The 15,400-nt window shown below is 36.2% G+C and overlaps 1 protein-coding gene across 7 annotated transcripts in view; it reads right to left on the minus strand.

Annotated features, from left to right (window-relative positions):
* Positions 1 to 15,400, minus strand: part of unc5a (unc-5 netrin receptor A) — a 716,311-nt gene that overhangs the window by 455,453 nt on the left and 245,458 nt on the right. For all 7 annotated transcript variants that reach the window (XM_087280938.1, XM_087280937.1, XM_087280936.1 and 4 more), the window contains exon 2: positions 4,922 to 5,143. In XM_087280938.1, coding sequence (XP_087137064.1) covers positions 4,922 to 5,143 — 222 coding nt within the window. The remainder of the gene's footprint in view (positions 1 to 4,921; positions 5,144 to 15,400) is intronic.

Consider the following 15,400-nt stretch of genomic DNA (forward strand, 5'->3'; position numbering starts at 1 on the left):
TCGGTCGCACATGTTGGATAACTTTATTTATTTTGGATTGTGAAAGCAAAATTCTAATTTCAGTTCAGTATGACTCAAAACTGATTCTTTTCACTTCAGTATGAATTAAAACATCAGTTGAGTATGATTCAAACTGATTCAGATCAGTGATTCAGAATTGTGTTGGTCTTTGTGATTCAAAAGATATATAAATATAATAATTAAATAAAATAATATATCTTATTATTCAATATATCATATCATTCATAGCAAATGGTTCATTTATAACAATAAAAATGATAATAGATCAGAATAAACTGTACATTCAACAATCAACATTCTCTCTGTCTCAGCATTAGTGTTATTCCTTATTCTTCAGCTGTAGAGAGGCGGATGATTTCTGCAGTTTTCTTGCTCTTATGTGGACATGCTGAGTTTTTATGTGGTGATTGATTCACGTTTGCTGATGAGGACCATATTTTCCTAGAAAATGAGTCACACTGGGGGGAAATTGCCAAGAAAACAAAGAGGTAATATCGATGTATGAGTCACAGCTGAAATTTTCATTCAGAAATCATGTAAAATAGGCCGCTAAATAGGGGTCACATTTGCAACCATTATAAATCGCTGTTTTAATTCCTCTCAACAAATCCTTCACCTTTAACAGGACGAGAAAAAGATCAGAAATATAAGCGATATGTGAACAACAAATATTTTTTGTCTTTACCCAAGTAAAACGATGTGCATTTGCCCCGTTTCATAAGCCTATTGTGGAAAAATATGATTCTGGTTCATAAATCATTGACTCGTTAACTCATTAATTCAAATGATAAGTTGACTTATTCCAAAGTGTTCGTAACACTTTATTAAACTACCAAATTACATGCAATATCTAATTATACCCAAATAAAAATACTATAATAATTTACAATGAATACTATAGTAATTTTAAACCACATTCAAGTATATTATAGTATTTGCAAATCTTTGTTAAAGAATGCTTCTGCATATTGTGGTATTAACTATAGTGAACTGCTAAAATGTAATAAATACTGTAGTGTACCTAGAGTTTTACTACAGTAAACTGTGGTGTGTTGTAGCGTAGGAAGAGTATTTATGAAAACTACAGTATTGGGTACTTATTTATATTACTATCAATGTTGTTTTACCCAGTGCCTAATTTGTGAATTGCGATGGTCCCAGAACAGATCAGGGATAACTTATTCAGCATAATACCCGAGGATGGAAAGGTGTTGTATGGCGGAGGGGTGTTGCGGATGAAGGGCGAATGAAGGGGGATCGGTAAAATCAGGTGCCGGATCAGAGTTCAGGGGTGCCGGATTAATTACTATAGTAGTTGTGTTACCATGGTAATTATAGAATCACCACTACAGATGAATCGGCTTGTTAAGTGGTGACGTGTTTGTGACGTATGTATACTGTTTCCGGGTGCAAGCCGCCACACATTTGAGTGGAGAAATCATTCGTTTATGATCACGTTTTATTCCTATCACACATTAAAGTTAATTTTACATAAAGTCATAGTGTACACAACAATCTCTGGGCGTGCTGCATAACAAATACCAAAATTTTAACAATTTATAAAAAATTAATCACTTTCTGACCATCCGATATTAGGCATGGACATATATATTGCGATCATGATTTTCGAAGGCATTAAATCGCTTTGTAAACGTTTATTATTACCATTTCATGAGTCTCCCCGTTCAGTTAAATAGAGCGCTTGGACCCGGAAGCCGCTTTGCGTGAAGTTACACTTGACAAGCGGATTACTATAGTATTTGTGTTACCATGGTAATTTTAGAATCACCACTACAGATTAATTACCATAGTAGCTGTGTTACCATAGCAACTAGAGAATCATCACAACAGATGCATTACTACAGTAATTGCAGTACCTAGCAACTATAAAATCACCACAACAGATTAAGTACTAAGGTTGTTGTTACTATAGCAACATTAGAATCACCACAACAGATGCATTACTACAGTAGTTGTGTTACTATAGCAACTATAGAATCACCACAACAGGTTAATTACTATAGTTGTTGCGTTACCATAGCGACTATAGAATCACCACAACAGATGCATTACTACAGTAGTTGTGTTACTATAGCAACTATAAAATCACCACAACAGATTAAGTACTAAGGTTGTTGTTACTATAGCAACATTAGAATCACCACAACAGATGCATTACTACAGTAGTTGTGTTACTATAGCAACTATAGAATCACCACAACAGGTTAATTACTATAGTTGTTGCGTTACCATAGCGACTATAGAATCACCACAACAGATGCATTACTACAGTAGTTGTGTTACTATAGCAACTATAGAATCACCACAACAGATTAATTACTATAGTTGTTGCGTTACCATAGCAACTATAGAATCACCACAACAGATGCATTACTACAGTAGTTGTGTTACTATAGCAACTATAGAATCACAACAACAGATTAATTACTATAGTTGTTGCGTTACCATAGCAGCTATAGAATCACCACAACAGATTAATTACTATAGTTGTTGCGTTACCATAGCAACTATAGAATCACCACAACAGATTAATTACTATAGTTGTTGCGTTACCATAGCAACTATAGAATCACCACAACAGATTAATTACTATAGTTGTTGCGTTACCATAGCAACTATAGAATCACCACAACAGATTAATTACTATAGTTGTTGCGTTACCATAGCAACTATAGAATCACCACAACAGATTAATTACTATAGTTGTTGCATTACCATAGCAACTATAGAATCACCACAACAGATTAATTACTATAGTTGTTGTGTTTTCATAGCAACTATAAAATCCCCACAACAGATTATTTACTATAGTTGTTGCATTACCATAGCAACTATAGAATCACCACAACAGATTAATTACTATAGTTGTTGTGTTTTCATAGCAACTATAAAATCCCCACAACAGATTATTTACTACAGTACTGGGGTGTGGCTGGAAGGATATCTGCTGAATAAACATATGCCAGAATAGTTGGGGGTTCCTTCCGCTGTGGTGACCTCTGATAAATGAATGAATAAATATATAAGTCACATCGGATAATAAAAAGTGTCATGTTATAGTGTGATGGGATGTACAGTATTGAGCTGACGTTGTGTGTGTGTTTGTGTGTTCGTGTGTTTGGGGCATGGTCTCATCTGCATTCAGCCCCTGTTTGTGTGTGTTTGCAGTCATAGCTGATGCACGTCACGTGTGTGACAGGATTCACAAGTGATCTGTAAGTTAAAACCCAGGCATCACAGCATGACAGTTGATTGTGCGTGCAGACGTGCGGATGACACGCTGCTTCAGTTTCCAGAGGAGCTTCTTAAGACCAGGAGATGCCGCTAGGTATTAAAGCAGACAGCCATAAACTCCTGTCATCTGTCTATAACACATGCACACACGCCAACACAGTATTAGCATTCAGTGTCTTTAGTCAGACTGTATACTGTTTATTTATTTAGCACTCAGTTGCATTTGAATGCACATGTATTTTCTTCATACACATCTCCTGAGCCTGTTCTGCAGCACTTAATGTAGTGTATGTGTGTTTCACTCACTGGAAAATTCAGACCTTTAGAACACAGGATGTTAACAGTGATGGAGTTTTATTAGTTTAAATGGGAGTTGAAACTTGCCATTTTTCCACTAAAATAAATAAATAAATAAATAAATAAATAAATAAATAAATAAATAAATAAAGAAGTGCAGCTTAAATGAAGTAACTGATATTGCTTAGAAAAATAAGAGCATGAGTAAGGAGGCAGAAGGGATTTTAAAAATATATAACATTCCTTCCTTCCTTCCCTCCTTCCTTCCTTCCTTCCTTCCTTCATTCTTATTTAATTAAATTTTGTTTTGTTATTAATTTATTTTTATTTTCTTATTTCTTAATAATTATATTTTAATATTTCTATTGTTTTTAATTACACTATTTATTTTATTTTATTTATTAAAAGTGTATAATATTATAGTATAAATAAGTAATATTTATTTTTATTAAATTTTATTTAAAAAATTTATGTATTTATTATATTTTATTTAAAATTTTAATGTATTGTAAAATTGTGAAATGTTTTTAAGACATTATTTTTATTATTATTAATAGTATTTATTTATTTTACCATGGTGACAGATTCATACATTGATTTTTATTTAATTATGTTTTGTTTTATGTTATTTTATTTTGTATTTTTATTAATTATTAATAATCATTTAATATTTCTATTGTTTTTAATCAAATTTTCTTTTGTATTTTATATTATTTTATTTATTATAATTCATAATTTGTTGTATTTATTTTATTATGTTTTATAAAAACCTTATATTTATTGTGTGTGTATACATACATACATACATGCATACACAATATAATGGTGACCTATACTATGAATCATTCATTCATTTTTATTTTAAGCACTTCACACTTAAAATATACTAGACTGAAAGCATAAAAAAATATATTATTTATTTATATTTATACAATTAAACATTTTTATTACTCATTATTAATTGATAATAATTATTTTTTATTGTATTAACTTTTAATTGAAGTTTAGTTTCTTTTTAATTTAAATTATATAATATTTTTGTTTTATTTTATTTTATATTATATTTCAAATATATTATATTATATTTTATTATATTTTAATTTTACTATTATTTAATTAAACAATTTATTTTATATTTGACTTATTTCTAAATATAGTTAGTTTATATATATATATATATATATATATATATATATATATATATATATATATATATATATATATATATATATATATATATATATATATATATATATATATATATATATATATAGGTAGAATGTAGTGTAGTGTTTGTAGTGAAGGAGTTTGTGTGTGCAGTGTGTGGTGTGTGTAGCGTGTGTTGTACCTGTAGCAGGATCAACGTCTCTGTCGATCAGGTGCTGGTCCTGATGAACCCACTCTCCATTGCACTTGAAGTAGATCTGTGTGGCGGGTGTGGAGCGGCAGGTCAGAGTCACCGGCTTATTCTTCACTATATAAACATCATCCGGCTCAATCAGGAAGTGAGGCAGCTGGTCCGAGAAGGCCACAGGAAGTGGATGCGTGACGGTAGCTGCATGTTCTCCACCTGAAAACACAATTATGACAATAGTTCAAAAACTGTCTATTCATTCATTTATTCATTCATTCGTTGTTCACCTTTTCCAAGTATTCTTGTAGATATTTGAAGGTTCAAAAACAGTATATCGTCACATTCGATCCTTATTTGCCTTTTTTTCCCAATATTGTTGTAGGTGTGGGTAGGTTTGAAACAGTATATGTCATTCATTCATTCATTCATTCATTCATTCATTCATTCATTCATCTGGTTGTTTGTTCATTCATTCGTTAGTTCATTGATTGATTGATTGATTGATTGATTGATTGATTGATTGATTCATTCATTCGTTCATTCATTCATCCATCCCTCCATCCATCCATTGATCGATCGATCGATTGATCGATCGATTTATTGATTCATTCATTCATTCATTCTTCCCCCAGTATTTTTATAGATGTTGTAAGGCACAAAAACAGTATACAGTCACATTTATTCATTCATTCATTCATTTTTTCCAGGATTTTTGTAGGTGTCAGAAGGTTCAAAAACAGTATACTTCATTCATTTGTTTGTTTGTTCATTCATTCGTTCATTCATTCGTTCATTCATTCATTCATTCATTCATTCATTCATTCATTCATTCATTCATTCATTCATTCATTCATTCATTCATTCATTCATTCTCTTTTTCCCAGTATTCTTGTAGATATCAAAAGGTTTAAAAACAGTATACAGTTCAATCATTCATTTATTCATTATTTTCCTTTTTTCCAGTATTATTGTAGGTGTTAAAAGGTTCAAAAACAGTATACATCATCCATTCAGTCGTTTGTTTGTTCATTCATTCATTTATATTTCCCAGTATTCTTGTAGATGTTGAAAGGCTCAAAACAGCATGCAGTCAAAATTGTTCATTCATTCATTAAGTCATTCTTTCATTCATTTTTCCAGTATTCTTGTAGGTGTCGGAAGGTTCACAAACAGTATACTTCATTCATTTGTTCGTTTGTTCATTTCTTCATTCATTCACTTTTTCCCAGTTTTCTTTTAGATGTCAAAAACAAGATTCAAAAACAATATACCATCACATTCATTTATTTATTCATTGTCTTTTCCCAAGTATATTTTTAGGTGTTTGCTCATTCATTCATTCATTCATTCATTCATTCATTCATTCATTCATTCATTCATTCATTCATTCATTCATTCATTCATTCATTCATTCATTTATTCATTCATTCATTCATTTTTTTGTATTTTCCCCCATTATACTTGTAGGTGTTAGTTCATTCATTCATTCATTCATTTGTGTATTCCCCAATATACTTGTAGGTGTTCATTCATTCATTCATTCATTTTGTATATTTTTCCTCCAGTATACTTGTAGGTGTTAGTTCATTCATTCATTCATTCATTCATTCATTCATTCATTCATTCATTCATTCATTCATTCATTCATTCATTCATTCATTCATTCATTTTTTATTCCCCCAGTGTACTAGTAGGTGTTCATTCATTTATTCATTGATTTTTTTTTGTATTTTCCCCCCATTATACTTGTAGGTGTTAGTTCATTCATTCATTTTTGTATTCCCCCAGTATACTTGTAGGTGTTCATTCATTAATTCATTCAATCATTCATTCATTCATTTTTTTTTGTATTTTCCTCCAGTATACTTGTAGGTGTTAGCTAATTAATTAATTAATTCATTCATTCATTCATTCATTCATTCATTTTTTGTATTTTTCCGCAGTATACTTGTAGGTGTTAGTTCATTCATTAATTCATTCATTCATTCTTTGAATAAGTTTCTTTTTGCCATTAAACAAAGCAAAATATAACTTTTTTTAAAGTGTCCCAGCATCTTTAGTCCACACTCCAGATCAGTGGGTGGTGGTAACGTACCCAAAAGCTGTTTGCCAACCACCAATAAAAGTCATAAGGAGAAGAAGAAGATGCCCAAAAGCTTTTAGCGGTGCACAGAGATAATGAGTGTATCTGATTTAATTTCACACTCCAAGCCCCGTGAGCGGACAGATTGCTTCTGACACGCACCTGAGTGCAATGCTAATCTTGTGCATCCGCATTTGATAGAATACAGATATTCTGCCAAGCACAGACGACAGAGCTGCTGAAATAATGCTAATGACGGCCTGCTAGAGGTGTGCGTTCAGCCACGCGGAATAAGTTCTGAATGGGCTGTGATGTCATCGTGGCTCATGAATATTAATGAGGTGCACTGGTAAATATTGCAAGCAGCTCACATCATGAAGACAAAGAGATTTCATATGTCAATTGAATAATTTAACATCAGATTGGGAGAAAATAAATGCATGAAGTATTTAAATGACAGTATATGTGAAAACATTTACCAGCCCGTGTTAGTCTACATCAGGGGTGCCCAAACTTTTTCGTATAAAGGGCCAAAAATCTAATATCATTATGAGCCGTGGGCCGAAGGTGGATATATTAAATAAAAGTGGTGATGGGTAATTTCCTAATTTATTTCATAATATTCAATCATTTATTTTCTTTTCGGCTCAGTTCCTTTATTACTCCGAGGTCGCCACAGCGGAATGAACCGCCAACTTGTCCAGCATGTTTTTACGCAGCGGATGCCCTTCCAGCCGCAACCCAAAGTAAACGTTTAGTATGATTTACCATCAGACATTTAAAAAAAAATGGTTATGTTCCTTTTTTTAGAGTGTATGTAAACTTTTGGTTTCAACTGTATAAACATATTTTCCCAATTATTTCCCAAATAATTCAGGAATTTTTCCCAGTATTTTCTATAATATTTTTTCTTCTTCTTTTCAAATTTTTTAACCCATTTTAAGATCAATATCATTATCCTCCTTAAGCAATGCTAATTTTCGACTGTCTACAGAACAAACCCCTGTTATACAATGACTTGCCTAATTATTCTAACTTTACCCTAATTCAAGAGTTCACACTTAGCTGATGATTGATAATACAGTTAGTTTGGCGTGCTGTCCCGGGAGAGAGCACTGAGCTTATAAGATCCTCGAGCCCTGGGCTCCCTCTCGTTGCAAGGCGAGAGGGGAGTTTGAGCTCAGGTAGATCTCGATGACTCCCCCTCTTGTTTATTGTAGCTAAGTGTCAGATATGAATGCTGAGAAGGTGTTTGGCTAAAAGTTTGGCTAAAATATTTTGGATTAAATGTTTAGGGTGCTTGTTTAGAACTGTGGGGGGAAACCAGAGGACCAGGGGAAAACCCACGCGACAATGGGGAGAACAAGCGAAACTCCACACAGAAATGTCGCCTGGTTTGGAAAGGAATTAAACCAGGGGCATTCTTGCTGTGAGGCAACAGCGGCAATCGCGGCCACCGTGACACCCATTTGAAAGGAGGGAAAGTAGGAGGGGGTTTCTTCGAGAAGAAGATATTGAGATGAGAAAAGTCTGGTTATTTAGTGAGTTACGGATCGTCTGATAGGATAATTAGTCATTAGCTAAAGTTGGAACAGCTGTGAACAATCATAAGCACGTGATCCTCTCGAAATTTGTTTATAAATAAACTTCACTTAAAGGTGCAGTAGGTGATCTGCCAAAATGCTCACCGCTTAGCATATTATCTTTGGACGGCAGGGAGGGAGGGACTGTGATTCAAAGCCACACCCCCTGGACCGCGTCACAACAGCCGACAGACAACTCACTAGTTCATGTCGTTCGCCAGTTAGTTAGTGCCAGCGCCGTGCAGGAATTACATGTATTACTTTGCAACACTTACATGCTATTTCAGAGCGAATATTCAGAGTAACGGTAGCGGTAAACAGTGGAGGAAGGCTGTCATTGTTCAAAAATGACCCAATGTGAATATAAAAGCAACTTCAGCTAAATAAAGCAGGCTAGGCGGAATAGCGCTATTTACTGGTGTTTTGTTGTTAAACTAAATATAAATCTACATTACAGATGCTGTCAAAGAACCTTATGAAATTGAAAATAATCACATCAATCTTTCACCGGGAGATTCAGTGGCTGAACAACACGTCTGTGCATAGAAGACATTCATAACAGAACATAATCTAACATAAGCTTAGCCTGACTAAAAGAGTTTCAAAACAGAACATGACCTGTCTAACAGTAATACTTCAGCCATGGTGTCGTCCTTTCTCCAGCGTGCTAAAATAACTCCAATACTGATTCAGGATTTTCAAAAGTTTCAATGCAGCATTTGATTTCTCCCGGTCCGTCTCGTGACCGTGCGGCCGCTTTAAGAGCAAATTATACCCGCGCCTGGCTTTACAGTAATCGGCCTGAGCTCGGCTGTCCTTCGGCGCCTCCGGCTCCGACTCGCGCGCATGCGTTTGTGATGCAGACGGGCACGCGCTAATGGCGGATCTGCCTGAACACATGCGCAGAAGTCGGAATCTACATATGCTGACAGACAGTCTGACCTGCCTATCGGAATTAAGGGAGATGACGGTCCGACTCTATTTAATTGTATAAACATTTTTTAGTTTTATGCTTTACCCAGAACATAAAAATACATATAAACACATTTAGATCATTTACTGTCATCATTACTAGTGGACTGTGAAGAGACTTTCAACCAGCACAACAACACATGTTTCTGAAGACAATCACCTACTGCACCTTTAAGGTTAATTAGAGTAAAGTTAGGGTAATTAGGCAAGTTAAGCCTTTAAATGTCACTTTAAGCTGAATACTAGTGTCTTGAAGAATATCTAGTCAAACATTATTTGCTGTCATCATGGTAAAGAGGAATTAAATCAGTTATTAGAAATGAGTTATTAAAACTATTATGTATAGAAATGTGCTGAACAAATCTCTCAGTTAAACAGAAATTGGGGATAAAATATACAGGACGGCTAATAATTCAGACTTCAGCTATATGCAATGTCCTCACAATGCACAAAAACAAATCTGTGTGTGCATGTGTGTGTTTGAGAGAGAGAGAGAGAGAAAGCGTCCTCTTGTTAACAGGCGGAGTTAAAAGCCGCTGAGTGTTGTGGCCTTGTCGGGGTTTGCCTACAGCACTACTGAAGCCCATTTCTGCTCTCTCTGCTGTTAATCACAGCCTTTTAAGATCAGAGCTGATGGACCGCAGGCCGTAAATCCCTCTCGCTGAATGACCACAGCTCTTCAAACCCCTGCATCCACAGCTTTAACTCAACTCTTTATTATCAATGCGCTGACGTCCACATACTGATGGCTGATGTGGCATTAAAGGAGATCACACCGAACAAAAAAAATGCATGTAGAGGTTTTGTCCTGTTTCAAGTCCGGATATTGGCAGAATAATGGTTTATTAGTTCATGTATTTACTAACGTTAAGTATGAATCATCTTGCGCAGCATTTATTAATCATAGTTCAACATTTACTAATGCATTATTAAAATCCAAAGTTGTGCTTGTTAACATTAGTTAATGCACTGTGAGTTAACATTCATTTCCTTCGGCTTGGTCTCTAATTTATTAGGTGTCGCCACAGCAGAATGAACAGCCAACCATTCCAGCATATGTTTTACGCAATGGATGCCCTTCCAGCTGCAACCCAGTACTGGGAAACACCCATACACTCTTGCATTCACACAAACACACTACGATTAATATAGTTCACAGGTGTCAAACTCAGTTCCAAAAGGGCCGCAGCTCTGCACAGTTTAGTTCCAACCCTAATTAAACACACCTGATCAAACTAATTGAGTCCTTCAGGCTTGTTTGAAACCCACAGGTAAGTGTGTTGGAGCAGGGTTGGAACTAAACTGTGCAGGGCTTCGGCCCTCCAGGAATTGAGTTTGACGCCCCTGATATAGTGCATGGGTTTGGACTGTGAGGGCACCCGGAGGAAACCCACACCAACAAAGGAAGAACATGCAAACTCCATACAGAAACACTAACAAACTCAGCCGGGACTCAAACCAGCGACCTTCTTGCTGTGAGCTGATTGTGCTACCCACTGTGCCACCATGACGCCCATCACAAGACATAATCAGTGGTTTTCAGTCTTTTTTTTGTCTGATCTCCCCTTCCACCCCTCCCACATTTAAAGATATCACTCATGTGTTTGAAGTATGGATGAGAGGGGGATCCATGTTGCTAAAAAAATAAGGTCAAGAATCTTGGTTTGACTCTGGAGTCAGATCTGAGTTTCAACAGTCATGTCAAAGCAGTCAGTAAATCAGCATACTATCATCTCAAAAACATAGCAAGAATCAGATGCTTTGTTTCTAGTGAAGATTTAGAGAAACTTGTTGATGCTTTTATCAGCAGCAGGGTGGATTACTGTAATGGACTCCTCACTGGTCTTCCTAAAAAGACAGTCAGGCAGTTGCAGCTCATCCAGAACGCTGCAGCCAGAGTTCTGACCAGAACCAGAAAATCAGAGCACATCACACCTGTCCTCAGGTCTCTACACTGGCTCCCAGTTACATTCAGAATAGATTTTAAAGTATTATTACTGGTCTATAAATCACTAAATGGCCTAGGACCTAAATACATCACAGATATGCTCACTGAATACAAACCCAACAGATCACTCAGATCTTTAGGATCATATAAACTAGAAGTTCCAAGAGTTCAGTCAAAGCAGGGTGAATCTGCCTTCAGCCACTATGACCCTCGCTGCTAGAATCAGCTTCCAGAAATGATCAGATGTGCTCCAACATTAGGCACATTCAAATCAAGACTGAAAACACATCTGTTTAGCTGTGCCTTTACTGAATGAGCACTGTGCTGCGTCCGACAGATCGCACTATCATGTTTTTCTCTTCTTCTTCATTCTTTTATATCACATTTTACCTGTTTTTATGTTTTGTTTTGTTTTTACGCATTTGTATTATTTGTTTTTATTTTTATTTTACTTGTTTCTTTTATTCTTGTTTATGTAAAGCACTTTGAATTGCCACTGTGTATGAAATGTGCTATATAAATAAACTTGCCTTGCCTTGCCTTGTTGCTGCTGTGTTTGTTTGTGTAACTTTTAGTGCCTATCTTGTGCCCTGGTTCGCTTTAAAGAAAGTTTGTGATTAAAAAAGTACCTAGAGGGAAGTGAAGGGAAGTATATCATGTGACTTACATTTTACACACACGTAGCAGATTTTTTTGTTATTCCACTAGGTTAGAAGCGTGTGCTACCATATGTATGTTTGTTCCTGTCAGTGCAGTTGAGTGAGGGGCGTGTGACGCTAAAGATGTTTTTTTTCTTATTTACATATTTCTAGTTATTTAGAGGTGGGGGAGGGATTAGTTAGCGGGTGTTTAATTTGTTATTTTCTTTGATTTGGCACCGCTTATTCTCCTTCCCTCCATCAGGTATGGTTGTTTACTTTTTGCATTTATTGTACATATTTGTAAATATACTTTGGGTGATTTAAATATTCATTTCTTTAGGCTCTATTTTGACGGTCCATGTGCAGAGCGCAAAACACAGGACACAAACAATTTCAGGGCGTGTCAGGACGTGTTTTTGCTAATAAACGTGTAAATGCGCTTTCCGCCAAGGCGCATGGTCTTAAAGGGTTGAGTTTATTTTCTTAATGAGTTATAGGTGTGTTTTGAGAATAAACCAGAGTCTCATCTCCCATTCCCTTTAAGAGCCAGCTGCGTCGTGCCAAGAGCGCATTCGCTATTTACAGGACGCAAAGTAAGTCTAAGTGGAAAAACTGAGCATTTCACTAGCAAACAGTTCACAGTTTAACAGAGCATCTACTGCGTGAGAATGAGAGATAATGGATCACTTTCACTTTCGCTCTTGGATAGGGAAACCTTTACGCACAGACATCAATTAGCCTATATAACTAATTGCGTTTGTTAAGCGCAAATATTTGTTTCAAAACTATTTCTAAATTCAGTTCTAATTTCCAGCAAACGAATAAATGAACAATAATAACCAAGTGTGGTCAAAATACTGAATTATTTCCAAATACACCTGCCATGCCCCATATGGTCTAAAACCTGACAGGTGGGCAAATCTAAGCTTGTTTTTAATAAAACAAATATAAATATGGATATAATAAATAATACTGCTAATAATAATAACATTATACAAAAGCAAATTGTTATGAATGAACTGAAAAAGCCTCCCGAGATGAAGAAGGCATAGAAGCAGTGATTTTTCATATTTATGTAGGCTAGAAAATAATATGTTTTGTAATATTTTAATCCTTTATATTTATATTCTATATCTATTCTTATTATATCCTATATATTTCCTTAATATTTAAATTTTTTCATATGTAAAGATATTTGCCTATTGCTCTCTTGTGTGTATTAAGCAGTGTGCAAGCGAGGCGCAACTCTGCGCTGGAGTTTAGACCGGGTTAGTTTTGGTCAAATGAAAAATCTATTATAGTTTCTAAAAATAGCAACGCGCCAGCGGTCCGCCTCAGAACACCTTCCTTTTAAGACCAGAACGTCTATGGGCGCACAAATGAGCGCTAATGCATTTGCTATTTAAACAGCGTAGCGCAACGCCTCAAAGTGACTCTTGCGCCAAGCTGAAACTAGCAAAAGACTATTGCGCTGCGTCTTGCGCCACACTGTGCCGGGTGTATGATAGGGCTCTTTATCTTTATTGTAATAAAGCGAACCACTTTTTTTGCCACGTCGTTGTCTGTGTTGATTCATAGCAGTTAACATCTCAGGGGAATTCTTAAAATATTGGGTTGTCATAATTAAGTTAAGCCCTTTTTCTTCCTCCGAGCCACACAGGGCGTAACAATGACAAAAAAAGTTTGGGGCATGAGTCGTCTTCAATTGTCTTATTAATTTTGGATGCCCTCAAGCATTCGTTAGCAAGAACTTCGGCGCAGATAACACACACTGTGGCTGGGTCAGGCATTCTTTGCTATGAGAAAATATAATGGAGCCATAGTTCAGGTAAGTATCGTGGTATTTCCTGCATTTTGTGTTTCCAGTATTGCCAGCGATGCGACCTGAAATGATTGGAACTTCTTCACATGAGTCCAGTATGCTTGGGTTATTACTATCAGCTGCTGAAGGTGAATCATTGAGACTCAATTTTTTAGGTCAGCCAGGGGATGAAGTTAAATGAAGACAACATGATCGTTCTCCTAATTGTCCACTGATAAAAATGTGTAAAAATATGATGCCCAGACGCCCCTGTTGGGAACTTAACCATTCATTCATTCATTTTCTTGTCGGCTTAGTCCCTTTATTAATTCGGGGTCGCCACAGCGGAATGAACCACCAACTTATCCAGCAAGTTTTTACGCAGCGGATGCCCTTCCAGCCGTATCCCATCTCTGGGAAACATCCACACACAGATTCACACACACATGGACAAACTAGCCTACCCAATTCACCTGTACCGCATGTCTTTGGACTGTGGGGGAAACCGGAGCACCCGGAGGAAACCCACACGAATGCAGGGAGAACATGCAAACTCCACACAGAAACGCCAACTGAGCTGAGGTTCGAACCAGCGACCTTCTTGCTGTGTGGTGACAGCACTACCTACTGCGCCACTGCCTCGCCCAGGAACTTAACCAATCCCCATATATAAGAAAGATGAACCTATCAAGTAGAGACTGCAGGTTGAAGGAAAATAGCACAGTAAAAGCACAGATACAACAGTAAAACTGTACTCAAGTACGCTACTTAAAAAAAACAACTTAAATGGCTGTGAAAAACGCCTCAATTACAGTACTTTGAGTATTTTGTGAGTGGTTACCTCACACCATTACTCCTGATGTGGATTTAGTGAAGGCGGCTGGATTGGGGAATGTTTGGAGGGATTGAATGAGAAATCATCATTAATCAGAGTCGTGCTGCTGAAGCTTTCTGTTGCGGAAGCTCCTATCAGTAATTGTGTTGCTTCATTTGTTAGCGGCAGTGTTTTTCTGCTCTGTGTAATTAAGAATGAATTGCTAATTTATCCTCTTCCGCCCACAATCCAGAGCAATCAAGCTGCGGCGCTTCACTGTTTATTCCCTCTTCATACTGGTGGTCCACACTATTGTGCATCCCAAACACACACACACACATATAATCACAATGCACACATACTCGCAGAAATGCACACACACAAACAAACACACGGACACAAGCACACACACACTGATCAAAATGACAGATCACCTAATCAGATATAATCTTGCATCAAATATTATCATTCTGAATCTGCAAGGATTTTGATTTCGGTTCATTTAAATCATTTCAGTGCTCAAGGTAAGTTAGCCCCTCCCCTTCCATAAGCCAGCTCTGCTCTGATTAGCCAGCTGGCCAAGTCTGTTTTAATTGTTCATTAATTCATTCATTTTCTTTTTGGCTTAGTC

This window comes from Danio rerio, chromosome 14, assembly GCF_052040795.2.
Source record: "Danio rerio strain M-AB ecotype USA chromosome 14, GRCz13ab, whole genome shotgun sequence".
Classification (NCBI taxonomy): Eukaryota; Metazoa; Chordata; class Actinopteri; order Cypriniformes; family Danionidae; genus Danio; species Danio rerio.